This window comes from Falco peregrinus, chromosome Z, assembly GCF_023634155.1.
Source record: "Falco peregrinus isolate bFalPer1 chromosome Z, bFalPer1.pri, whole genome shotgun sequence".
Lineage (NCBI taxonomy): Eukaryota > Metazoa > Chordata > Aves > Falconiformes > Falconidae > Falco > Falco peregrinus.
This window is the reverse complement of record NC_073739.1, coordinates 24,060,709-24,087,336: the sequence shown is the minus strand read 5'-3', so window position 1 is coordinate 24,087,336 and position 26,628 is coordinate 24,060,709. Positions and strand designations below refer to the sequence as shown.

The following is a 26,628-nucleotide window of genomic DNA, read 5'->3' as shown; positions in this document are numbered from 1 at the left end:
TGTTACAACAGCGGCACTGCAGGATGGGAAGGCTGCCCCTCGCCTTTGCTGGTGGCAGCGGCAGCGCTACCTGTACGGCAGGGCAGCCCTTCAGTGCCAGTCCTTTCATGGGCAGGAGACTCCCACCATCCCACCATGGTCCCACACCTCCCTGCTCCCTGGCCCTGGCCACAGGTGGGCTGCACAGTGTCCCCTCCTCTTCCCTGCACTAGGAGCTGGTGGAGTGTGCTTGTCACGTGAGCTTCTTCTCTTCCTCAGTTGCTGTCTTCTAGGGCAGCACTCCTGTCTCAGAATAATGGATGCATCTTTCTGATCGTGGAGTCATGGAATTATAAAACCAGACTTCTTTTTTTTTGGCAATCTCCTGCTTTCTTTCATTATAGTAGAGTTAAGGGGCTTTCATTTGTCACAGCCAGTGTTTTTCATTATTGAACGAATCACACTGCTATAAGCTAAGCACCCAAACTAATTACCCATCAGTCTTTGTTTATGGGTAATTACTGTTAACATTTGCAAATTAATTTCATTCTGATGGACAAACTATGAAGCTCTGACTTTCTACCATTACAGTTGATAGGAGTAGGTTTAAAATTTAGGGTAATAATTTCTCGTGTTTAAATTCTAGTCAGGGAGATTAATAGAGCAAACTGGGAGAAAACAAGCTAACTTTTGATTTTGTTAATGATGCTGGCACTAGACCTTTCTGATAACTGTAGAAAATATGCTGAATGCTGTGTTCCTCCTTTCGGAACAAAATATGATGCTCTTACAAAATTGCATAGGCCCTTGGTGGGAGAAGGGGAATCAAGATGGAACTGGGGTGGCTAGTTGCATGACATTTTATTTTATTTTTTCTTAATATTTGCAAAATTATGTTGAGTTGTAAGTTAGCAATTGCTGTTAGTTTCAGCAGAAAGCTAAGCACATTTGTTGAGATGTTGGAAATCAGTCTTTTTCAACTACAGTTTTCTTCAAAAATAAAAAATAGAATGGTGAAGTCTTCTCTGTCCTCTCTCACAAAATCTGTGCTATTTCACAGAAATGAACAAGCGAGTCTAGAAGTTCCTCATAACTGGCAATTACTTTTGCTGCCAATGTTGTTGTAGTATGACTGCACCGAATGTGTACATTCAAGTAATGTGTATATTAAGCCATGGTGTACTAATCTAGGATAACTTCTGTAACTATTGTTACCAGTAAATGCGTATAGAATATGTATAGTGAAATCGTAGTCTGAAGTCCAAGCTTGGAGGTTATTAAGGTCCTGAATAGTGTTACAGTATTATTAAAGGCTGATTACTCTGATCATTTATCTTCATGATGGTGCAGTAGAACAAGCAGCAAATTTATCTTTCTTCATATTTGAATGATTGGTATTTCCTCTGTTTAGATTTTTCCTAAAGGTGGGCACAGTAGCTATCTCTGTTACCTCGTAAATAGTGATGAGTATGCCGTGCAGGCCTCTTGCCATCCATAGCTTATTAAAACACTTGGTAGCTTGATACTGGCTGAGTATTGTCTGAATGCCTCCTAAGTTTTCTTTAAAGATGTCTTCCCATTTGCCCTGTTTTCTTAGTAGTCAAAAACTTACTGGCTAGGCTGAATCAACCCTGAACAAGTAATCTCAAGAGCCAGTGTGGGCATGGTGTGCTTTTCCTACAGAGCAATATTGTGCCTGAGCGTGGAAGGGTCTTCGAGCCTCCGAGATGTGCCATGCCCTCTGGTAACATGATTCGCTGTCTGGTCCTGAGCATAACCTAGGTTTGGTGATCTGTTTCTCCTTGAAATTTCAGATACTGGGCAAATACAAGTGAAATGTTCGGATACGATATGGCTGATAACTGTTTTACCTGCAAGAGAAAGAGTAAAACTGATTGTAAACTGCGTTGAGAGCAAACTTTTTTAATGCATACATGTATTCTTTTACAATACTTCAATTCTGTGACATAAGGAAGTTACAAGAGGTTAAGGAATTATCCATGAGGTCTTGTAAGACTGTAAGATGAAAAGGGATATTCTCCATCAGAGATTCATGTATGTTTACTAGGAGACAGTAGGCTGCAGTAAATGCCAATGTCCAGGAAATCAAGCAGATTTCTAGAAATTATGAGGATGGCAATAAATTGTCACGGAACAAAGGGAAGAAAGTTTTCTTTAGATTACCTTTTGGGGAGAATAACTCAGTATTTGAAAGTGCAAATGAAATAAGTAAAAAAAAAAAAAAAAAAATGCATTTTGACTGGGTATATTGCACTTATTTCTACTTCCAGAGAGTACTCTCCTGTTCTTTCACCCTCTTGTGGCACAAACTAACATTTTTGTTCCCATTGCAGTTTGGTGATGCAATGTAACATGCATTGCCTTCTGTTAAAGATATGATGAAAGAATTCTAGCTAAAAATCATGCACCTATATTTTAAAACACCGCCTCTGGTCCTGGTGTGTTGGTGAGATGTTTTAATTTCCACACTGCAGTGAAGAACAGATTTGGCTCCTTGCAGTGTTTGGAGATCACTGTTGTGTTCTCTGTTCTTGACTTTACCTCTGTGAAGTGGAGAGGGTTCATTTATGTTTATGGGCAGCAAACCATTGAGTGGAAGCTCACTGAGTCAACAGTGCCTTCCCAAGCAGGGGCAATATGGTCTCAGACCCATTCAACAAGGGCATGATGTCTGACTCAGTATAAATAAGACAGTTCGTCTTCTGTCGTGTGGCTGGCAAAAAGGATATTTGTGAATGTACTTCAGTTTTGCTGCTGATAAATGCACTAGAAATTTCCTAATTCCATCTGTCCTGTTTCTTTATTTTGAAGAGAGGGAGGAGTTGCAATAAATAACAGGAATGTTGTTTAGAATTATGACGTGCTGAAGCATTTGCTTCATACTATTTGCCCTGCATGCTTGCCCCTTGAGAGCAGCCCACTGACCAAACCAAGAGCTGTTTCATGATCCAAATGCCAGAGAAATGTGGGTCTTCTGAGTCAGGGTGACCTCTTTAGTATTTCTTTCCTTCTTTCTGTCTACAGAGTTTCACCATATGGCCAGGCTATCTCAGCATCTCTTCAGCAGCGGGATTTAATGTCTATGCCTGTAGCCAGGCCCACCCTGCTGAAAGAATAGCAGATGGACGATGTCAGAAGTTAGTGATTTTCACTGGAGGTGTAATGCATGTATGTTTAAACACCTTGATTTTGCCTTTCAAAAAGACCAATATGCCACTTCTTAAGAAGTCAGTCTAACTTGATTTCCCTGAAGAACTCAAATAAAATAATAATGTAGCACTTGGAAGCCAGTTTCTTTGATAATCATGCCCCTGACACAAACTGGCACAAAAATTATATTTTAACAAGAAGAGGAGTTTTTGCCTCAGGACAATAATTCAGGAAATTTATTTAATTTTCTATTATTGTAGCTCAACACTGCGAAACAAACCCTACAGTAAGTTTAGGTCTTACTGGACCTATTTGTGAGGTCTATGATGAGGGAGGGTTTTTTTGCCCTTTGATAAAAGCTAAGAGGTATCTGAATTACAGATTTAATTTCTTTTTTGTTTCCCTCTTCTCTTTGTTTGGGGTTTTTTTAAGACCTTAGTAGTCTCATGTTGGAAGAGTGATGCTGCTAAAGGAAGGTGGCTTTTGCTTTTTACTTTTGGAGCAATGAAGGCATAAATTTAATATTCTAATCACTCATCTTAACATATTTTACACTACTACATCATGCAATTAGGTCCTAATCCCACTCCACTGTTGATGGTGTATTTCCCCTATAGATAAATGTTGCATTTATGCTGCTACAGAAAGGCTTACCAAAGGCAAGAGACTTCAAAAATGCTCTAATTGGCTAACCATAGGGGAAAATCTAGAAATGTTGGAGTAAATGTAGGATACCAGTGTGTTGTTCAAGACCAGGATTTTTTCCTAAGTGGACTGACAAAATGGCTTCGAAGAGTCCTATTCAGAAATAAGAATACAGGCAAACGAAGCAGTTATTTTGAAATACGTGACCTGAAACTCCTAAATGGCTTGCAATAGTCTGTAACTAGCTTTATGTAAGAACAAGAGCATATAACAGCAGTGACATGTGAGTGAATGTATTGCTTCTGAATCTGAAAGATTAATAGATACACCTAGACAAGTGTTGCTTAGTTTTTCTATACCCTGGAATGCGAGTTCTGATTTTTTAACATTAGGCTGCTTTGAGCATGTTTTGTTCTTTATCTAACTGACCTATTTTTCCACATTGTGCAGTCATTGTCTACATGTACAACTGCATGACGTCACTCTATCCCACTTCTGACCTAAACTATTTTTTCAGACCTACATACATGTGCATAGAACTCAGCCAGTCTTCACTTATTATATCCTACCTCGATTTTCTGCTGTCTTTGAAAGGAGATACAGAAGGTTTCTATACATCCCTGAGCAGCAGCAGAAAGCATTTGAGGCTGCCTGTCAAGTCTAAAGAGTGCTAAACTCTTTTACTGCAAAAATGGTGTTCAAGAGTACTGCTTGTGCTGAAAACTTCTGTTTTCTTGCAGTTATTAGAAAAACCTCTTAGTGGTCCTTCTGATGGTTCTGTGTGCTGCTTTTATTTGCATAAAATCTTTCCCAAGGAAAACAGAAAAATCTAGGGGGTTTGGCAGTGTTGCTTGTTTCAGTGTGGTATGATGTTACCCAAGATAGCTCTGAATCAGTTGTCGTCTTCCAGTACAAGTTTACAGGGCAAGAAAAATGGGTGAAGTGGATTTGAGCTCTCATTAACACCAGACCTGTATGTATTGTTCATTTTCCAATGTTCTGTGATAAAATCACAGCCACGTGGCTGTCTGAGTAGTCCCTCCACCTGAAGTCATATCGAGATTATGTTCATTGTTCTCTCTTGCTACGGCTAGACATTTTTAAGTACCTGAATTAGTTTGTAGATATACCCTAGTTTCCATCAGTCTGAACCACGTTTTTTGTATAACCATGGAAAGGATAGACATTTAGGTGTAGCCTAAGGCTGTAATGTTTTTACAGTCAGGCATCTTAGTTTATGTTCTCCTTATCTAATTTACTAACTGACCCTAAACAGGTTTGGGAGGGTTGCTGGGATAAATGGTCCCAAAATACAGAGATGCTTAGGGAAAAGCAATGTTAACCATGGGTAGTAAGTTATGGAACTGCTAATAGCTCCAGCAGGTAAATGGAAGAAGTGGGAAGGCTGTAGGAGAAGAGGGACAGAATAGGATGGAGCCTCCAATGTCCTTGAGACTGTGGTCTGCATTGTGCACAACACTTCTTGGATCTTTGGACATTTACAGAAAATGTGATGTAAACTGCTTGTGCTAAAGGGCAAGGGCTGTGTTTAGCCATGATCATTAATATTTTCTCCTGCGTAACCACTGGGCTTTATTGTCAAGATAAGACATAGTCTTCCACAAATTTGTGTGGTCTGTGAGCTTCCAACAGTTTTTCAGGTTTGCAGTGTATTCAGTGTTTAGAAAGCATTAGTGTCGTTTCATTAGAAACATTTTTTTCCTGACTGAGTTCCAAATATGCTATTGTCGACAGGTTTGTTATTAAGTCAGTGGGAGAAAGAAAAAGTTGTGTTTTCAAAGATTACAGACAGAGGCATAAGGAAAGAGTCTCTGAATGAAAACCTGGATAAACTTGTCAGCATTAGAGTCGACTTCACAAAATTATACACTTTTTTTCCCCAGGATGTATTAAATAATTTAAAATTATAATATACTTTGCCTTCCTTTTTGAAGCAAAAGCTTTACAGAGCCTGACCTTATTAAAGTTGTTTATACAAATGACATATGCTAAAACTTTGTGATATATCTTTTACAAGATAAAAACATTATCAACTAGATACTTGCGCTGTATATGAAGATATTGTAAATACATAATTAAGCAATCTAAACGGGTGGTCTGTTGATTGCAATGAGTACTGCACATACTCTGTTAAACCTTCAGAAAAGAAATTACATTCAATTTTAGAAGAGTTTTGGTAAATCAGAGCAGTCCCAGCCCAGAATCAGCATTTTGATGTATGTAAAGCTCGATAAGTTTGCAGAGTTTGACTTCAGGTAGTTGGAAGCAAATCAGATCTCATTAAAGGTATTTGCTCTTTAAACATCAAGAAAACAAATTATGGTAGGGGGTGATAGGAGTACGTGATACCTTCCACAGCTGGGCTCATATTCAGAGGATAATGCTGTCCATATGAATGCAGTGCTTGATCGTGTCTCTGTGGGTCATGAAGTATTGTGCAGCGTGGCTGGTCAGCCCTCTCAGACAGCAGCCTCATGAAGACCTGTGGAGGTCTGTGTCAAAGCCTTCTTCCCTGCTTGTGCATGTCAGCCTTTTTCACAGGTCTGGTGGCATCAGTCTGTGGCTGATGTGGATGCTGAAGCCTGTGCCTGTGGAGGAACCTGCTCTGCAGGCAGGCACCAGCTATCTGCTTACATCGACAGCTGATTGTGTGACTGTAGCACAGTTAGTGCTTATAAGTGCATGAACCAGTGCAAGGGCATAACTGACCACGCTTTTTATTCCAAGCCTCTCTCTGAAAGTACATGGGGAACATTTTTTAAATAGGTTTAAAAAATTTAAGCTGTGAATCTCTAAATCCTATACAGACTATGTTGCAAATACTGCTTAACCATGATTATATTTTACATGTTAATAAAGGTTGGAGATGCCAGTCGTCAGATGTGTCATTGGATTATGCTGTGCTTGAAGTTTCAGTATGATGGGAAGAACATGAAAGAATTAATTTATTTTAAAATCTGTAATTCACCATTGTGCTGAATTCTTTATGTACAGAAGTGCAGACTGACAAATTAGATTAGAATCACTATCCTGGATTACAGAGCAGCTCTGACAGCTAAAAAGCCTCAGTCCTTTAAAAATGGAAATTGCAGTCATTGGAAACCACAGTCTTTCTCTGACATAGCCAATTAAACAGTGGCTTGGTCAGTGGCTAGTATGGGGATATATTTCACAAAAAGATAGAAGATGTTCATGGACTAGAAGATCTTGGATCTTCTCCTGGAAAACAGTAATTTTACTCTCATAACTACAGAAAAGAGCTCCCTCATTTTAAGCATTGAGTAGCGGTGGCAATTTTTTAAAATGTACTTCACCACACATGTACTTGTATAGGTAAGTCATTAGTTTCCAGGACAGTCTGTGATGACTGTTCCTGAGAAGGGTTTCTATGACATTCTGAAGATTCTCTTGAAGTTCCTGTAGGTATAAATATCTTCATCGGGAGCTTTCAAATGATAGGAAGATAAAAAAAGGAATTTCACAAAAAGGAGAAAAAGCAACATGGAACAGAGGACACAGCAGTAGCTCTGGAAAGAGAGAAAGCTGATGGTGCATTAAATTTACCAAGGAAGAGATCTGATAAATGTGCTAGGGGAACAAGGAAAAAGAAGAAAAGTTAAGTCCTTTACTTAATAGGGAAGACAAGCAAATAAAACATTGTGTAGCGAAAGCTGGGGTCTTTGTAAAAGTTTAATAGAATATTAAAGGTCTAATTAGAGCAGATGAGATAATATTTAGGTAAGTCAAAGTGATGATGTCAGTGGTGAGTTGGTGATGCACACCTCAGAACACCGAAGAAGGAAAGTCTCAGGAACAAAACATGAGTCTTCAGCTGTTTCCCTAAGAAGCGACTACAGGCAGATGAGGTCCCAAAAGGCTAGAGAAAAGCAAAGTACATGTGAATGAAAAAAGGGTCGAGGGTGATTGAGTCCATAGATTGTAGTTCAGTAAGGTTCACATCAACACTTGGAAAAATACTGAAACAAGTTCTTAAGTGATCAGTTTGTAAGAACTTAGAGAGTTATTAAGAGGCAGGCAATAATGGCATGGATTGAGTCTGTGTGTGACTCTCTGAGTGCTTTTTGTTTGTTTTGCAGAGTGTCCATGGTCTAGGGGATAAGGTGGACATGGTAAATATGGTGTACCTTGACTTCTGGTGAGATTCCTGCAGGGTTGATATACTGAGTTTACATGGTGGCGTTTGGTAACGGGGCGCTGTAGGGGTGGCTTCTATGAGAAGACACCAGAAGCTCTGTTCATGCCAGACACAGCTGGTTGCAGCTCACTCCAAGATGGACCTGATACTGGCCAAACCTGAGCCCATCCATCAGTGATGCTGGTGGTGCCTCTGTGATAACATATTTTTAAAAGGGTAAAAAACACTGAACAGCAGCTTTGCCTACTTTGTCCCTTGGGCAGGGTGGGAAGTGACAGCAGGGTGGGTGGTCAGGAGTGCTCCAGGGTGGCTGCCTCCCCATGGTGGGGGTGGCTCAGGACTGTTCCTGTGGGAAGGGCTAGACCTACCTAGGTCTTTCCCAGCCACCAGAACCAAGGTCTGCCCAGACAGAAAGGTCGGGCCTTATAGTTTTGGAAAATCAGACCTGACTTGATACCTCCCCCATGCTTGGAGTAAGTTGGCATTTGGTCATCAGACTTACCAGAGCTGCAGAACTTACCACTTTGATGGAAATAACCCCCCACTGACACAACCTGCAGCAGAGTACATTGCCTTAATGCTATCATTATTTTCTCAGGAAATCTCTTATTTCAGATTTTTGCCACTCCCTGCTGCAGCTTCCTCTTTCTACTGTAGCTTTTTTATTGCAATAAAATTGCGATGAAGTGTAAGTCTGCAGGTTACTGTTACGATGATGGCAAGTTAGGTTTTCTGACTGTTACAAAAATGTTAGAAATGACAGATTAAAAGTGCTCCTTATTATGGAAAATAGGATATTTCAGTTAGTCTTCTTACTTCAAAAATATACCCCAAAATGTTTGATATTCAAATATCCAAAATATACTCAAAAAATTGAGTATATATTTATATATGATCAGAATTCATATAACATAACAAAAAGTGTTCATTTAGGGATCTTGGCAAAATATAATACACTCTTCCAAACTCTATTGCGTCGCCTCGTTTTCAGTCTTACCTCTTATGATCAGAAATGGCTGTCCTACCTGGTTTAAAGAAGAAAATATGCTGCATTGCTAGAAAAAAGCCTAAGAACTTTTAAATCTGCCATATATTAAAATTCTGTTTGTTGTCTTGTGGTAAGAGATCCTGGGCTGGTACTGCACATAAACTTCTTGGCAAAAGCAACTTATTTCATAGAAGCTGTTGCATGGGAGTTGATGGTTCAGCAGAACAGGAACCTCCAAGGCAAAAGCTGCATAGCTTACCAAAATGAGAGCTGTTCAGGGTAAGAATGGGCACAGGAGCTTGCAGAATCCCAGAAATGTGACCTAAATTAGCTGGTAAATAAGTTTGTTCAAAGCTTGTTTATGCAGACATGAAAAGCCATGAGATATTCCCCATCTGATCTAAAAAGGCTACTTTTTCTTTACAGAGCAAGCTATCGGTAGACCTCCCTTCTACTTTCCTTCCCTCAACCAGGAAAACCAAGACTCATTACGAGGTGTATGAAGCTGTTTGTACTGCCACATGTTGTCACTTAGGGCAAAGGCTGGTTTGCCTTCTGCACCTGGAGATTGTCACAAAGAGCCATAGTCAATGATACCTACTCAAAGTACAGACTGTTTAAAACACTTCCTGATGCAGGAATGTCTCAGCAGAGAAAAACAGGCAATTCTGCAACACCCCAGGAAGGGAGGTCTTGCAACACACTTGCTAAGGTTTTTAGAAGTTTTTACTGCTCAGTGCTCTTCCGCCTCACATGCAGTCTTCATTAAGATTTAATAAATAATGTTTATTCTCTTAAAGGGAGGGAGGGCGAACGAAGTGCTGCTTATGAGATAATAGTTTGAACTGTGCTTAAAATAAGGCATGTGTTTTTCCAGAGGAGCTACGTTCACTGAACTGTTTCAGTTGTCAAGCTTTGTGTGCTGCTTAGGAAGGGACAGTAGCCACATGGCCTGTCACATAGATGGAAAGCGCAGGCACAGAGTCTGTGGCCATAAGGATGTGACTGAGACTGCGGATCCAAGGATTTGGATCTGCGTCTTGCACAGGCAGTCAGAGCACCTGGTTTTGAAAATTTGGCCTCGTGTTCCCAAAATTCCAGGGACAAAAATCTGCATCCTGCTGGAAGCAGTAAGAGTTCATTCCGTCCACTCTTCTGCCTCCTTTTCTTTACTCTCTCTCTTTCATTGAACTGCCTAAATGTGAATAGGTAAGTACTTTTCTGTCCCTGAAAAAAGAAGAGCAGTCTCAGAGGAAACTGTTCTAAATAAAATATTCAAAACCAATTTCTGGACTGCAAGAGCTTTATGTCAAAAAATCAACCTCACACTATTGCAAGTTCATTTTCAGCCAACTTTCAGTTGCAAGTTTTTTTCAGACTTGGTAGGAAAGAGATTGGTTTTCGTATTGAGAACTCTCCTGCTGTTTTAGAAATACAGTTGTCCTTATGTGTGGTCTAACCCAATTTTTTAAAGGGACTAAAGGAAAAAGAAGAAAGAGTACATGTATTTCCTGTGCATTTTTCTTCTGTGTGTAGTGCTCTGGTCTTCACCTCACATCCATTTTGGCAGCCTTACCTGGCACTTTCCTCGGGAGCCAGCTTTCTGAAAGTTGGGTTACACCAAGGAGAGCAATGTGCCCATAATAAAGCAGCAACATCTGAAATGCAATGTAGTTCAAATTTTCTTTCCATGTTTTCAAATTAAGGTAGGAGATGATTGTTGCTCTTTTACTCAGTCTGGGTCAGCTGTGTTCTTACATTCATTGAAAGGCAGGGAAGTCAGATTTCTCAAAATGCTTTAAGATACATAGTGTTGGTGGTCTGTTCCTGGTCCTTGATGTTTACCCACCAGCTAGACAGAGGGTTAAGAAGTAGTGTTTGAGGTGGGGGAAATAATCTAATTTTAACATAGATATTATATAATGTGTCTAATTTAACTCCTAGCTGAATGTCCACTGTTTTAAAAGGCAATAAAGGCAGGTGTAATTAAGTGTTTAGCCTGCTTGTGGGGCAGAGGTCTTTTTCTATAAATTTCCTGAAATACTTGAGGAAGGAGCCCCACTGGAAGCTAGTGAGAAATATGCTGCTGCAGTCCCAGCAGCGATTAGCAGCTGCTGGTCCAGCCACCCCAGCAGGAGTGGCTTGGACTGTACATTTTAGTTACTGTTTCGCCAGCCAACCTAGCCCACATCTGAAGGATTACAGTTCTACTAATTGTTGTATGTGGAAGTTACAGGTTGAAGAATATTGGCAAGCATGAGTTTAATTAGTGCTTATTTAAATATAGTGCATGTCTTTTGTTAGGAATGTGCTTATGTAAGGCTCCTTTTGTTTGTCTGCTAAATGCAGTGAAGGCTGAATACTGAAAATACCTTGTTGGTCTGCTACATTGTGAGCCTGAGCAGGAACCGATTGCTAAAAAGTCCTTTCCCCTCAGATATTAGAAAATCAGCACTGCAGCTGAAACTCATAGAATTAAAATCTTAAAAGTATGGATGTTTTTCTTGTCAAAATCAACCAGACATGGAATGCAGTGGAATTAGCTTTCCCTTCCAGAACTGTGTATGTTTTTTCCACCAGCCTTGCCTTCTTCAGGATTAGTTTTATTCCTTACAGAATGTGGGAATTTAAGTGGGTTTTCCCCCCTACATTATGTTTGTTTTGTGAAATTTTCCATTCTTTTAATAGTTGTGAAATAATGAGTGGAAAGGGAGGGCTGCACTTGCACACAATTGCCTACAAGTCCTGTATAAGTAGACATTAATGTTTAGAAGAGGCTTTTAGATCAGATTTGAATAATTTAAAAATTGCTTGTAAGTTCACTGTAGAAAGTTTGTTTTGATGAAATGCAAGTTGTGAGAATTTCCAAACTTACATGTATGTTTTTTTAAATTAAAGCAATATTAGTAATGCCATAGAATATCCTTTTTTTAAAATGTAATTTTCATTTCTGTATACATTAATGGCTTTGCCAGTGATTTTTTTGCTCTATCCAGTATTTAACTTGAAACAGGGCATTTAATTTTTAAGTCTAGAAACAGTAATTTAATGCCTATAAATCCATTTGAACTTCTAGTGTATGTATAAGAAAGAGTGAATGAATATATTTTGGCTTTATACTTCTGTAACCTGTGCAAAAAAAAAAAATAATAATCTTTATGGAAACCAATACTGGACTTTAATCTGTTAGTGCAGTTTTGGCAGCACAAATTTCCATGGCTTTGTAATAGGTACAGTTTTCTTAAGAATTCATTCTTTCACCCGATTTGTTTGGACAAACTAGATTGTGTAATCATTTTTTGACTGCATGAAGCACAAACTGATTTATTTTTCAAAAATCAGTTGAGAACTTAATTAATTTAATCCAAATGAAATTTTTAGGAGATTATGTTGAGTGTTTGTACTGAATTGATTCAAAATGCAGTATAAAACCTGGGGTAAATGGGCATGGTATAGAGATGCTGACCTACTTTTGGAAGGACCAATCTTTTTCCTTCCAGTGAAAATACCATCAGTGACTGTTTATTATAAAAACTGCAGCTCTAGGAATTCACCTCTCCTACCTACTTGTGACCAAATAAACATCTGGCTGTGTTTCAGTTTAGTTCTCAATTCTTATTTCAGAGGCAGAAGCTTTTTGTGGGTGTGTGGGAGGCAAGGTTTTTTCCAACCTGGCTCAAATTCTGTGCCTTTTCTTGCCTTGGTTTCTTTCTCTCTGCCGGTCCCTACCACAGGTCCAGCCTGATCCTGCAAATTCCATTTTCTCCTTTATGTGCAAATTCTGCTGATCACTTCCACCTCCTTAACACCCCTCCTGGGTGTCCCTGCCTTCCTTCCATCTGTGCTGACACCACTATTTTTGACTGCATGTACCTGAAGTGTGACCATGCTTCTGGCTTCGCAGTTTGGACTCCTTAGCACAGACAGAGTGCTATGATGCTGTTGCCCAATCTCTAAAATAGCGTCCTTCTAAAATAATTGCAAATTGCAAAAGAAAAACAATCAGAATACTCAAGAAAATGTATATTAGGGGGGCAAAAATTTTACACAGAGATTTTTAATATTTTAAAAACATTTTTCTAATTTGTGTGGAAAACAACACAGATCAGTCATTGAATTTTAGTCTAATTTCACATATTAAGTGGTTCTTTAAATACTTTAAATTTTTCATGCAATCATTGGACTAATGGCTGAGTGAGTTTATCATGTCACTGAAGTGTTTGTACTACAGGAAAACTAATTCTGATACTGAGTTGCGTGTGTAGCAGCTGTGACAGAGTCCAAGCACACAAGAAAACAAGAGGTTTCTTGTGACTTGTCATTGTCCTCATTGTAGGCAGCATCACAGGGAAGCAAGTGTTTTTCTTGTCCATTGTGACCAAGTAGTTAAGATGTATACATTATTTTTAGGATTTTTTGTAAGTTCAAAACTGGATGTAGAAATACATTTATGGTAAAGTGGTTTAGGTTGATTTTTTTTTTTTTTCTTTAGCATGGTCACTGTTACGTGTGGGTTTTTTAAAAGTAAATCTTTTAACAGAATCATTAAGCAGCTTTCCAGACAGAAACATGTATGCCAGTAAAAGAGAATGACAATGTTTTCAACAATGTAGGAATTCTAATTTTTACTGTTCTCTAACTTGGCCAACTACACAGTCCAAGAATATGCCTTTTTTTGTATTGTTCCAGCTAACTTCAAATACTTTATACTTTGAGTTCAGGCAGCCTGTTCTAGGCAGAGATGCAAAAAAAGCAACAGCTGGATGCTTCCTGAAACCTATTTTTCTTTAAATAAATACACACATATAAAATATTTCATATAAATTTAAATGCATATACATACACATATATGTAAAGATAGATAAGTATCTATGTATGTATTCACCAATACAAAGAGGAAAGAGCTGGCAGGATCAACTGTAAATACGCCAACACAATACAGGGAGTAATCTTGTGGTTGAACTCATCTGGAGTATGGGAGACTCAATTGCTGGTTTCTGGTCTGAACTGGGTATGGGTTGGTTGTCAGTCACACGCTGCAGTGTACTTCTGCAAGTGGTTGTTAGCTGCTTGGACTTAGGGTCCTCCCAGTTTCTTTTGTTGAAACTGTTAATGCTGTAGGATTAAATATTTCCTGGTGTTGATACCTGCTGCTTATCAAATACGTGCCTTAACCATTAAGTATAGGTGATCTCTTTGTATAGTATCATTGAAGTGGAACACCACCTGCAGCAAATGGGACATTGAGAGGCTTGCAGTCTATCTGGCCATAAATTTAATCTGTAGAAAGCGGTGTGTTGCCATAAGAATTTTTGGTTTCTGCATATTTGTGTTTTCTGACCCAACGTATCAATGAAATCTTTAGTTGATACAAATTCCAGATCTGGTTCTGAGAGCCTGGTTGTTGGCAGTCAAGGTTTGATGTTGAAAAACTGAAGATAAGGGCAAGAGGTTAGAGTTAGCAGCTCTCTGAGCTTTTCAGTTGTAGGAGATTTTTGCAGCTGAAGCTTCCTACTGCTTTTTGGTGATGAAAGCTTGAATCACTCCAGTTATATTGGTGACCTTCCAAGTTATACAGGCTCAGGAAAGCTGCATGTGCTGATTCAGCAGAAGGCTCACTGAACTCCACAGGAAGCCAAAATAAGCAAAGCAAAATGCTCTTATTTGCACAAGGCAGTTCTGTTTGCACATGTACATTAAGACCCATAGGCTGTTTCCCCCTTGCCTGCCTTTTTTATTATTTTTTTTGTTTTAATGGGAAGAAGCAAAGAGGTCCTGTTATCACCAAAGAGACAAGGAGTCAGGTCTGCACTAGTAATGGCTGTCTGCTAAGCTTTGCACCAGGTGTGGTGTAACCAGGTTGCCATCCTGTTTGTGAGTCCAGGTGCTGGTTTCTGGCGTGGAAGAGGAAGGTGGTGTTAGCTGTTAGCTTTGTGGGCTCTTTTCTGACTGGTGGGAACATGTCTGTCAGAGCTGGGCATAGGCACATAAACCAAAAGAGGACTCACTAATTCCAGTAAGTGTTCCCAAGTCTTGTGATATCTTGCCATCACTTTTTCCCCCAAATTATGACTCCAGGGATGGGCTGTCAGAAATCTTTACAATAGAGAATAATTTCTAAAGTAGCCCCTCTTATGTGTTTTGAATGTTGACTGACAATCCTGGTGCAAAACTGCTTATCTGGATATGCCTTCATAAATTCCTGTCTCTCTGGGCTGTCATCTGCCTCTTTCAAGAATTATGCTGCCTCTCTTCCACTTTGGGTACAGTCAGATGAACTGTTGGAGGTGGTGCCATGCAACCCTTGCTGGTGTGGCTGTCCATCTCATCACTGAGCCAGTTCTATTACATCATCAGAGGTGTTCCAGTAGCTGAGTTTTAATTCGTGTGGAAGACTTCGCAGAGCCAAGTTACAAGCTGGTAAAGCAAACACAATAGCATTACTGAGACAGTGACTGCCCTCCGTTGTCGCAGCAGCAGCAAACACCTGAATATGCCCACAGGAATAGCAATCTGTTTGTTTGGATCATCAGCTGCACATCTTCTCTGGCTGTGCCCTCAACCAAATAAAATGATTTCTAGAAAGTTTGCTGCCTGCTCGGTAAGAGCATATGTAGGCTAATGAGTTTAATGTTTATATTGCATTCAGTATGTCAAGCAGGGTACAAGAATAATTTGCAGTTCCTGCAGTGACTTCCCCATTACAGTGCTGTAGTGAAATACTGGAGGTATAAACCTTATCACAGCAGGTCCTTAGAATTTTATCTTTTAACATCTTCCGTTATACTTAAAAGGTGTTAGGGTTTTTTTAATGTGCTATATATTTTCTTCTTGCTAAATAGAGCCTTTTGAGACTTGGCCAAGGAGAGATCTAATTAAATTCTTGTAATGATTCTGGGAGTCACTGAGGCTTGCAGTACTCCCGCACATTTATCAATACACTGTTATGAGAGACAAATCATTTTAGCATTTGAGATGAAGTGAAGATTACTTTATGTGTGTTTGGTGCACACAAGCCCTCAGACAATTGGGCTGCGTTTCCATTGCTGTATGTGACCTTTCCTGATGAAGCGGTCTTTATGAAGTAAATCTTCTCAATTAAATGCCAGTTCTTGTGCTCACTCATGTTCTCATAAAAATATGGACATGCCTACTCAGAGCTTTATCTGGCATCCGTGCCCATGCTGAGGAGGGAGAAGTGCAGAACCTGCATGGCAGTTTTGTCCAGCAGTGCACCCAGAACAATAAACTTTGTGTCACAGCTTTATTCATATAGTCAAACATGGCTATGCCATCGCACTGTTTAAAAGAAAGCTGCTGGTGCCGTTCTGCAGCTCATGGTCATCTCCTACAGATGTACTGAGATGGGTTTCTTCTGGTACAGAGAGATCTGCAGTGCACTTGGGTGTGTGGTATATATGAAATCCCTTCACTGCAGAGTGGTTGTGTGCAGCTTGGCAATGTATGTTCCAGGAAGTCGTGTATGATAACAGCAGTCCCCTCTAGCTTAAAAATCTGCAGCTATTTGGAAATGCTGACACTTAAAGAGTGGGTGATAAATCTCCTGAGGACAGGAGGCTTCCATAAATGCCTTAAATCCAGTGCTAACATGTAGCACTTCAGTGCGTCCATTTTGATGGTGGCTGACACTGGGTTGCTCAGCAGCATCTAACAGTAGATGTGGTAGAATATAAAGGTATCTGAACTGTTTGTAACCATTATGGTTTTGCCAGAGGTTTTTCCACTCTTCAGCTAATTCATAGACTACAGGTCCCTTCCTTGGCAGTAACAAGTAGGGAACAGCACATAACCTCAGCAGCTGAGCCTGCCTCTGGAGAATGTCTAGCCCAACCTCCCACTCAGAGAACTGCCTTCCAACTAGCAGAGCCATCATTTCATAAGTGCTCAGATTTAGCACATTCAAGCAAGTGCGCCTTGAAGGCAACCAGAAGATGTTAAGCCCAGTTCAGTTATGCTATGAACAAGCCCCACCAGTTTCCACTGAATTAACCAGAATTGCTGCTTGCTCCATCTGGTGCTGAATTCGACTGTTTGGGAAACTGGGAGAGAGTAGCACAGTAGTTTCTTTTCTGTCTCACTCCCCATTACTGCCATCAACAGTAAAAAAACCCAATGTAACTAATTGTTGCAAATGGGTTGCCTTAACGAAGACAAGATATGTTGTCACAGGTTTGGGGCTAGATTGTGTTCCTTGCTATGCTAAGGAAACCTCCAGGATGTGTCAGGAGACAGAGAAGATGTGACCAAGAGGCATCTTGAGCTCTTGCACATTCGGTTGGCAGAATAACTGCTGAATTTCACTGGTTCAGCAGAGAGCAGTTTTTACACTGGTTTTTTTTGTTTGCATCTGTGGGGGAAAATAAGGTATTTTTGCCCAAACTGGGAGGAGTAGAAATTGTAGTTTGAGCTAGGCAACTCTGTTTATTGACATATTCGAAGAGGTGTATGTACAACTACTCTTCCTTTTTTTTTTTTTTTTTTTTGTTTTGTTTTGTTTTTTAATTTAGTGGGGCTACATCCATTGTCTACAGATGCAGGCAGAAAGGGACCCAGAAACCTTACGCCGTCAAAATGTTGAAGAAGACAGTAAGTTGTTTTATTTTGCTTTGCTTTGCTTTGCTTTGCTTTGCTTTGCTTTGCTTTGCTTTGCTTTGCTTTGCTTTGCTTTGCTTTGCTTTGCTTTGGGATATATTTGGGATTTTCTCTGGGTTTTTTTCGGTGCAGTTTCTTTGTGTGGGGGAAACAGGCTAGATTAAGGACCCTGCTAAGCTTATATTTTCTCTGGCCAAGCTTCTGCTCCTCAGCATTAAAACAGCCTTTAGAGTTAATAGTACTCTGCTGGGAGTATCTTATCCCAACAAGTCTTGCCTGTACCTTTATCTGGTGTTGTCTATATAGACTTAGATTTGGGCAAAACTTTTAAAGCAGAAATGTCTTTTTCTTTCACTGTGGAAAAGAAGCAGCTTCTGAATCATTTAAATGCTCTGTTATTTAATTTTGCTTTAAAACATTGTTTTGCTCAGAAAATACTATTACATGATTTATCTTTTTCAGAAACTAAAGCATCAATTCAAACCCAAGTAAAATTAAATAGATCATGGAGGTCTTTTCCCCCCACAAAACTGTGAGAGAACCAGTTGAGGTAGCACTTATTTTAGAGTCCCATACATGTCACACTTCTATCACAGCTATTTTTGTGTATGTTACAAAATAACGTGGTGGAAAGCATAGAGACTGAAGAGGAGGAAAGGCTACTAATGGATTGAGAGACTTCAAGCAGAGAGTGTGGGGGATAGGGTAGAGCAGTTCATGTTCCTAAGAAGGCGAGAGAAATTTGAGAGGAAGCAAGCAGTCTGTGAGGCATGGACATGACTTTTATTCATGAGTGGCTTTGATTCAGTTTATTTCAGTGTTAAATCCCCCATTATTCCATAAAGTTCAGGAATGTTCACATGTAGCAACATAATGATGGGTGGGTAGGCGTAAACATGTTTAAATGCTGAATTAACTGGTGGTCTCTGTGCAAGACATAATGAGTGGGTTCCACATGAGTAAAATGTTGGCATTAATCTGTCATCTTTGAAAGTAAGCCAAAGTTTAAACTGGCATAGAAATTCAGTTGTGTGCGCTGCTTTTGAATTTTCATCTGGTGCACTGGAGGAAGCAGAGCATGTGAGGAGCTTGTGTTGCTGCAGCCTACGCTCTGTCTTTCTTATGGATATGCAGAGAACTTTTAAGTTTTTACCAGTTCTTCACACCAATGATTCCTATAATGTTTTGGAAGTATATTTCCTTAACAATTCTCATTCTGAAATGCACTGGGAAAAATTACATTACTTAAAAATATTTCTTTGCGCTTTTTTTGGCCTTTCTGGAGATTAATTAATCTTCACAATGGCCATATTAATACTAGATCCATCTACTTGTGTCTGAAACTATTCAATTTAGACTTTTGGTGGACTTATTGTAATACAGATTTTTTTACTAAGTGTAGGGAAAACGACAAGCAAGAATTATGAAATAATATGGTTATATAAGTTGTTTGCACAGCAACAATAGCTTGGCTTAGCGCAGCCTTCATTGTATTAGCAGCGTGGTTAAGCAGTTCACACAACTGAGTTGTTCCCAGTGTAATTGATACACTTTGGGATGTTTTGTTATGAAAACACGTGATTTTATTACACAACTGAGCTTATGTGTATAGCTGAGAACATGGGAGGCAATACTGTAAGGATGTGCCACTGCTTGTGTCTGTGTGCCCTGAGATACTGTAGCTCCGGTTCTGATTTGGAGATGTAATTATTGTCACAGAGACAGAACTAACTGTGTGTTACAGTGCTCCCACAGCGGGAGGCCTGATCTTCGCTCAGAGTGTCTCAGTGTAAAAATAACCAAGTGTGGGCCAAATCATACAACAAAATGTTGATTGGCCTAAGTTTCCTGTTGACTTTTTTAAAACACTTAGAAAAAACAGATGGCAGTTCTATAGTGGAGGAAAAGTGATAGGAGAAAAAGAGGAAGAACCTGTGACTGCTTTTGATGCAGAGTCTCATTTCTTCAATTCCCTTTCTTAAATGCACATAAGGGAGCTCTGAAGAGCACAGGAAATCAGAAGAGAAAAGATGGCTAAAGAGCAAATAATCTGATTTTTCCATTCAAACATTTTAAACATTTAAACACTGCACTGAACAAGACTAACTTGCTAAGGAAGACACTAGGAACAGGGTGAGGGTCAGGCAGAGGGGTGGTCCACCTTGTTCTGAAAGTGGTAACAAGTGAAGCGTGATTAGGCATCTGCTGGCTGACTGGCAGCTCCACATTTGTGAATGCTGATCACTACAGTGCCATAATTTGAAGGAAAGCATTAGAAATTATTACTTTTCTCCCATGGGAACAGCTCAGATAAGAAACAAATGATCCTTTTGGATTGAAGTAGTGTGCTAAGAACAGACTGCAAGAAACATAAAATGACTATCAGTATTCTTTTCATTTAAATAATAAGATTAATTTTTCATTTTGCCTGACTAACGCATTCTCATTTAAGAGCAAATAAAATTTTGGGCAAGACATATCAGTCAATTCTAAGAATACACACTTGTGGAGCAATGTGAGCTCTTAGGAGATTCTGTAATTAATATTTCTTTACCTTCTAGCTTAATAAAATAGTATTCTTAGATTATTTGCTCAGTTCTGTTTGGATTTTTTCTGATTGCTAGTTAAGCCAACAAAGAGAAACAGGAGAAAATATGTTTATACAAATTTTTGTTGTCAATACAATAAAATAATATTTTGGGAATATTCTATTTCCATTTAGAGCTTTAATAATTCTTAACCATTAATTAAAATTTTATACGGTTCCAAGAGGAGGAGAAAAATCTTTTTTGCTGGTTCAGAACCACTGAAACAGAATACTTTGGTTCCTTGTGTTTTTTTGGTTTTGTCAAATTCAGCCCCAGTTCAGGAGTAGTTTTGAATCCTTTAAGTTACACTTATGGTGAATAAAATTTAGTTCAAAGAACACTTCTGATTCTTACTCCTGAAGTGTCTGACTGTCAAAGTTAGGAAATTTACAAGCAAATTAGGACTATAGCTGCCAGAGCAGCTAAAAGAAAACTGTTAGAAGGGCTAAAGTGATCCAAAGAAAAATTAATGTATGTGTTAGTGGGAAAACGCGTCTCAGAAATTAAATTTGGAATTGTTATTACCAGATAAAGAAAGAAATATGTTCATAAAACAACATCTATGGGGCAGGTGAAAAAGCATGCTGAATTATTGCCTTTGATTTGCTCATCCAACCTTTATGCTCAGTTCCTGAGCATAATTGAAATGTATTATATACTCATTATTTGATTTTTGCTGTAGAATCATAGAATCATTTAGGTTGGAAAAGACCCCTAAGACCATCGAGTCCAACTGTAAACCTGACACTGCCAAGTCCACCGCTAAACTATGTCCCTAACATCTCTTAAGTTCCATGCAGGTAATAAATATAAAGGTTTGAAACATGAAATTTCTTTGTGGGGAAATCCATTTCGTGAGGCAAGAAAGAATCAAAAGTGGATCATATAATGAACAAAGTACAGTGATGAACTTTTACACTTGCAATTGGAAATATGATGCTGGTTTGCTTTGAACTACACAATTTACCTCTGCTTGGTGACTTGATGCTTAAGAAAAACAAGGTATCTTTAGGATACACTTTACAACTATGATTGTTACTACTCAAGCCGAGACTTAAAAATTATGTGACATTTACAACCAATCATTCTGGAACATTTGTTGTTGCAAACAATGTATAGCATGTGGATCATATTAGAACACAGGATGCTTGAAGGAAGTAAACATATTTATGTGCTATTTGTGAAATGAAGACTCTCATCTGCAGACCTTTGCCTCCTTTTGGTGTGTTTTAGGAAAGCTAGGCAGCATATGAACCAGGACCAGCCTGGAGATTGTTTCATAGTCGGCAGGTGAATGTCTTCCAAGAAATGAGATGCACCTCTGCCTTAAATTTTCTACCTGCATCTGGATAAGTTGCTTTAGAAGCAGAGAACAGATGGCCTCTGTTCCATGGTTTCTAAATGAAGACACTGAGTGCCTGCCTACGTTATACGTCTACCAAGTACTAACAACTGTAACCGAATAATTTGGGAGCTGCCATTGCGATAAAGCAGCACGCTCTGCTGAAGGGAGAACAGGATGCTGAGCTGGGTTGTCTGGAGCCTGGGTCCTGGTGTATTCCCAATTCAGCCTGTGCTGTTAGTTGAGGTATTTTTTTGATTTCAACTTTCTCATCCATAAAAATGAGATAATACTTGATTTGCTTCCCAGCAAGGCTTTGAAGGATAGCCTGCGTAATATTCCTAGGTTTAATTGATGGGTAATGTCCCCTAAGAATTATAAAGTATTATAACTTATTAGGCCCTCTGTGTATCAGTCAACGAGTCATGCAAGCACAGAGACTGTTTTGGAGGATTCACATTTTGGTTTCATTTTTTGTGGGTGAGTATCCTCCCTCACAGGGTTTGTGATGCTTAACTAATACTTCCTCAGTCCTTTAACTAAAATCATTATTTATGAAGCAGCATTCTTCTTGCAGAATGGTTGGTGTTCAAAATCAGACAAATTTTAGGCATATGAACTTTTTCTCAGATCAGAAACAGAGCAACAGTTTTCAAGCAACATGTATGCTGGAAATAGTTGTGCTGGGATTAATCTAATTGTACTAGTCAGACTGTTTGAGATCCACAAAGTTTATGTCTGTGGAGCAGAGAGGAGTGTAAGCAAATGTGAAGGTAACAGGCTTGCCTCCTGGATAGGTGGGGCTGGATTTCTAGAGTTAGGGTATAATGGTCTATAAAGGCATATGTAAAAAATCTCAATTGCATGCATGTTTGCATATATCTGTGTATATGTATACAAATATATACAAACATATATACACACATAATATGAGGTATACATATATATACATTATAAACAACATATATTCCCAACTATACAGGGAGTATACTTGGCTGGGGTTTTAATTTTGTGTTGCAGTGAATTGATGGTATTAAGTGGTAACCAAGAGGCTCATGCAAATATTTGGTGTGTTTTCTTGGAGGAGTGTTTCTTTTGATTGAGCCTTTCCAACTGATTGAGAAGGCATGTGCCACAGTGGGGATGTGTGCTGAGTATCACACTTGGAGACAGTCAGCATTAGTAAATCAATCTTTTATTGACTTCTGAAGAAAAATGTGTTTGTAGCCGTAAAATGAAAATTTTCTATTGCTGCCATGTGGGCTTATGGGATTTACAGTTTGATTGCCCCCTGCCTCCACATGCCTCTTTCTCTATAGACTTTATAATGAGAATATATATATATATATGTATGTATGTATACGTAACAAACAGTAGTTGTCAGCACTTTTAGTGGACTGCCATCTGAGAGTGATGAAGTTTAGCAGACGTACCTGGCCCACAGAGAAAGCAAGAGCTTGATATAATAGTCCAGTTTGTCTGATGTGCTGTGACAGTATTCTCTTTTCTCCAGATTACAAAGGGTAGGAATATATTTACATAAATATGTGTGTATATTTAAGGTAAGTTTTTCTTCACAAAGCTGGTATTAACTAACACATTGTATTAACATGTAGTGTTTGATATTTTTCAAATTTTTCAAAAAGGATAAAGAATCGTGTCATATTTAAGTCTACATGACAACAGTCAACTCCACATCAGTACTCACCCTTAAAAAAGTGTATTTTTGTCAGCTGGCTCACACATTTTCTTCTGTTATTCATTCACACACACACATGTGCACACACACTGCCCATGCCATTGCTTGCTAATTATTGGGAAATGATAATTTCTTAATTACCACTCCATCTGCAGTACTAGCTATTATATACATAGATTATTTTTCCTGGTTTTCTCATTTTTTGTCATTCATTTCGTCATCTCATTCATGTGCAGTTCACACTGTTATTCTGAAAGATGAAAAAAATACTTCAGTCAAAATTATTTTGAATAAAGGAATAAGGCAGTAAAGCTTTGAGTTTTCCACTGCTTATATTCAGTTTTCCCTGATATATAAGGGGAATCTGGCTTCCACGGTCTGACTCACTACTTCACAAAAGAAAGAGCTTTCAGTAAAAGTTAAGTCCATCAAATGCATAATGTCTAAAGATGAAGAATAACGTTCATTTTACATAAATACCCTACAAAAGAAAAGAGAACTTATAGATGGGTATTTTTCTGCAGTAAGATACCAGCAAGTTTTTGCTTTAGAAGCTATGAAATCAGAGTGCAGTTAACAAAAGTGGAAATTTTACTGAAACATAGCTTTGTAATATGCTGGGTTAGTCTTTGGAAAGCGGAAAGTTATTTTTGTCTGTATTGACAGGACATCCTTCAGAAAAGGAAAAAAAAATCCCATTTTGCAATTGAAAAAAGCCTGTTCTACATACAAAATAAAGTAATTTAACATGTAATCTGCATTACAATATGTTGTATTATATCATTTTTGAGTGCAAGTGACGTATAAAAGTCACTTAACATAGAACAATATTTTACTGGTTGCCATTTAGTTTGAATTGCTGTGCTCTTCTTAAATCATACCTTGGGTTAAGATTTTAAGAACAGAGAGTATGTATTATATCTTTTTTCCTTACTCCGTTTAATTTATAGGTAATTAGATAGCACTCATTTCTGGTGTGCACAGGTAATTTTTCAGGAATACAAAAATCAGCTAATAAAAAAGAAGAAAATCCAAAGCTCAATACATTGTTAGGCAGTTCAAGGAAGCTCAACCTACTGTCACACTGCAGTGTTGAACAAGTAGTTCTGAGTAACTAAATAATATTCCTTAGATTACTGATTCAATTTTTTTAAAAAAGAAACAAATGAAACACGTTCAGCTTTGAATAAATTAACAAGATATGTTGTGAAATGATCTGAGTTGCACATTTTCTTCCACCAACCCATCCATGCACATTTTTCTCCTTTCCTGCCCACAGTGATTTGTCGTCTCCATGGCTTTAAGCAAGCCTAGAGGAGCTTTGTGTGACTGGGATGCACACAAATGTAGAGAGGCAAGACAGGGAATAGGAATGAAATGTGTTGCTGTGTGAGGATATATTTAGTGCCTAAAGCAAAGATGCAACTCTGCAAAAGAGCTGAGCGGAGGTGCAGAAGTAAATATTAGGCTATCCTGAGATTATAGTCCTCCTCTTTAGAAACCCTTCATTATTTACAGCCTGTTAAATCCAAAAACATGCTTTTGATAGAGCTGTACTGCAGGGAAGGCAGCACTTCTGCATAGATATATGGTCTGTGAGGCTGATGCTAGGCATCTCTGAAAGTCTTCTCCCTCTGCCTTTTAGGAATTTGTTTTCCAGAAGTGTGTGCTGTGATCCTATCATCACAGTTGTGACAGTTAACCATTTTGGGGGGAGAGAGGCTGAGCTTGTTCTGTGCTGTCAAGAAAAGAATGGGACAACTGGCTGCATGCACAAAAAATCATGGAATCACAGAATGGTTTGGGTTTGAAGGGACCTTAAAGATCATCTATTTCCAGCCCCGCTGCCATGGGCAGGGACACCTTCCACTAGACCAGGTTGCTCAAAGCCCCATCCAGCCTGGCCTTCAACACTCCCAGGGATGGGGCATCCACAGCTTCTCTGGGCATCATGTTCCACTGTCTCACCACTGTCATAGTAAAGAATTTCTCCCTAATATCTAATCTAAATCTGCCCTGTTTCAGTTTAAAATCATTTTCCCTTGTCCTATCACCACATGCCCTTGTAAAAACTCTGTCCCAGTATTTCTTATAAGCTCTCTTTAGGTACAAGAAGGCTGTTATGAGGTCTCTCTGGAGCCTTGTCTTTCCAGGCTGAACATGCCCAATTCTCTCAGCATGTCTTCATAGCAGAGGTGCTCCAGCCCTCTGATCATCTTCATGACCTTCTTCTGGACTCATTCCAACAGGTGCATGTTGTTCTTACATTAGGGGCCCCAGAGCTGAACACAGTACTCCAGGTGGGATCTCATGAGAGCAGAGTAGAGGGGGAGAACCACCTCCCTCAACCTGCTGGCCATGTTTCTTGTGATGCAGCCCAGGGTACAGTTGGCTTTCTGGGCTGCAAGTGCACATTGCCAGGTCTTGTTGAGCTTCTTATTTACAAACACCCCCAAGTCCTGTTCCTCTGGGTTGCTCTCATTCCATTCTCTGCCTAGCCTCTATTGATACTGGGGGTTGCCTGACCCAGGTGCAGGACCTTGCTTGGCCTTGTTGAACTTCGTGAGGTTCGCACGGGCCCACCTCTCCAGCCTGTCAAGGTCCCTCTGGATGGCATCCCTTCCCTCCAGTGTGTTGGCTGCACTGTTCAACTTGGTGTCGTTGGCAATCTTGCTGAGCATGTACTTGATCCCACTGTCAATGCTGTCAACAAAGATGTTGAACAGCACTGGTCCCAGTATGGACCCCTGAGGAACACCACTCAACACTGGTCTCCACTTGGACATTAAGCCATTGACAGCAACTCTTTGAGTGTGATCGGAGCCATTTCCTTATCTACCAAATGGTCTACCCATCCAACTAATGTCTCTCCAGTTTAGACACAAGGATGCTGGGCAGGACAGTGTCAAAAGCTTTGCACGAGTCCAGGTAGATGATGTCAGTTGCTCTTCCCTCATCCATCAGTGCTGTAACCCCAACGTAGAAGGCCTTCAAATTTGTCAGGCATGACTTGCACTTCGTGAAGCCATGTGGGCTGTCACCAGTCACATCATCAGTCACCTCATTATTTTCCATGTGCCTTAGCACAGTTTACAGGAGGATCTGCTCCATGAACTTGCCAGGCACAGAGGTGAGACTGACTGGCCTGTAATTTCCTGGGTCCTCCTTATCTCCCTTTTTAAAAAACAGGGGGTTTGTTTCCCCTTTTCCAGTCTGTAGGAACTTCACCAGACTGCCATGACTTCTCAAATATGATGGACAGCAACTCAGCCACTTCATCTTCCAGTTCCCTCAGGACCCACAGCTTCATCTCATCAGGTCCCATGGACTTATGCACCTTCAGGTTCCTTAGGTGGTCTCAAACCTGATCTTGTATAGTGGCAGTTCATTCTGCCGGTCCCTGTCTTTGACTTCTGTGACTTGGGT

General features: G+C 39.5%; 1 protein-coding gene across 1 annotated transcript in view; it reads left to right on the top strand.

Annotated features, from left to right (window-relative positions):
• Nucleotides 1-26,628, top strand: part of CAMK4 (calcium/calmodulin dependent protein kinase IV) — a 170,276-nt gene that overhangs the window by 52,817 nt on the left and 90,831 nt on the right. The window contains exon 2 of the mRNA XM_005242512.4: nucleotides 17,489-17,567. Coding sequence (XP_005242569.1) covers nucleotides 17,489-17,567 — 79 coding nt within the window. The remainder of the gene's footprint in view (nucleotides 1-17,488; nucleotides 17,568-26,628) is intronic.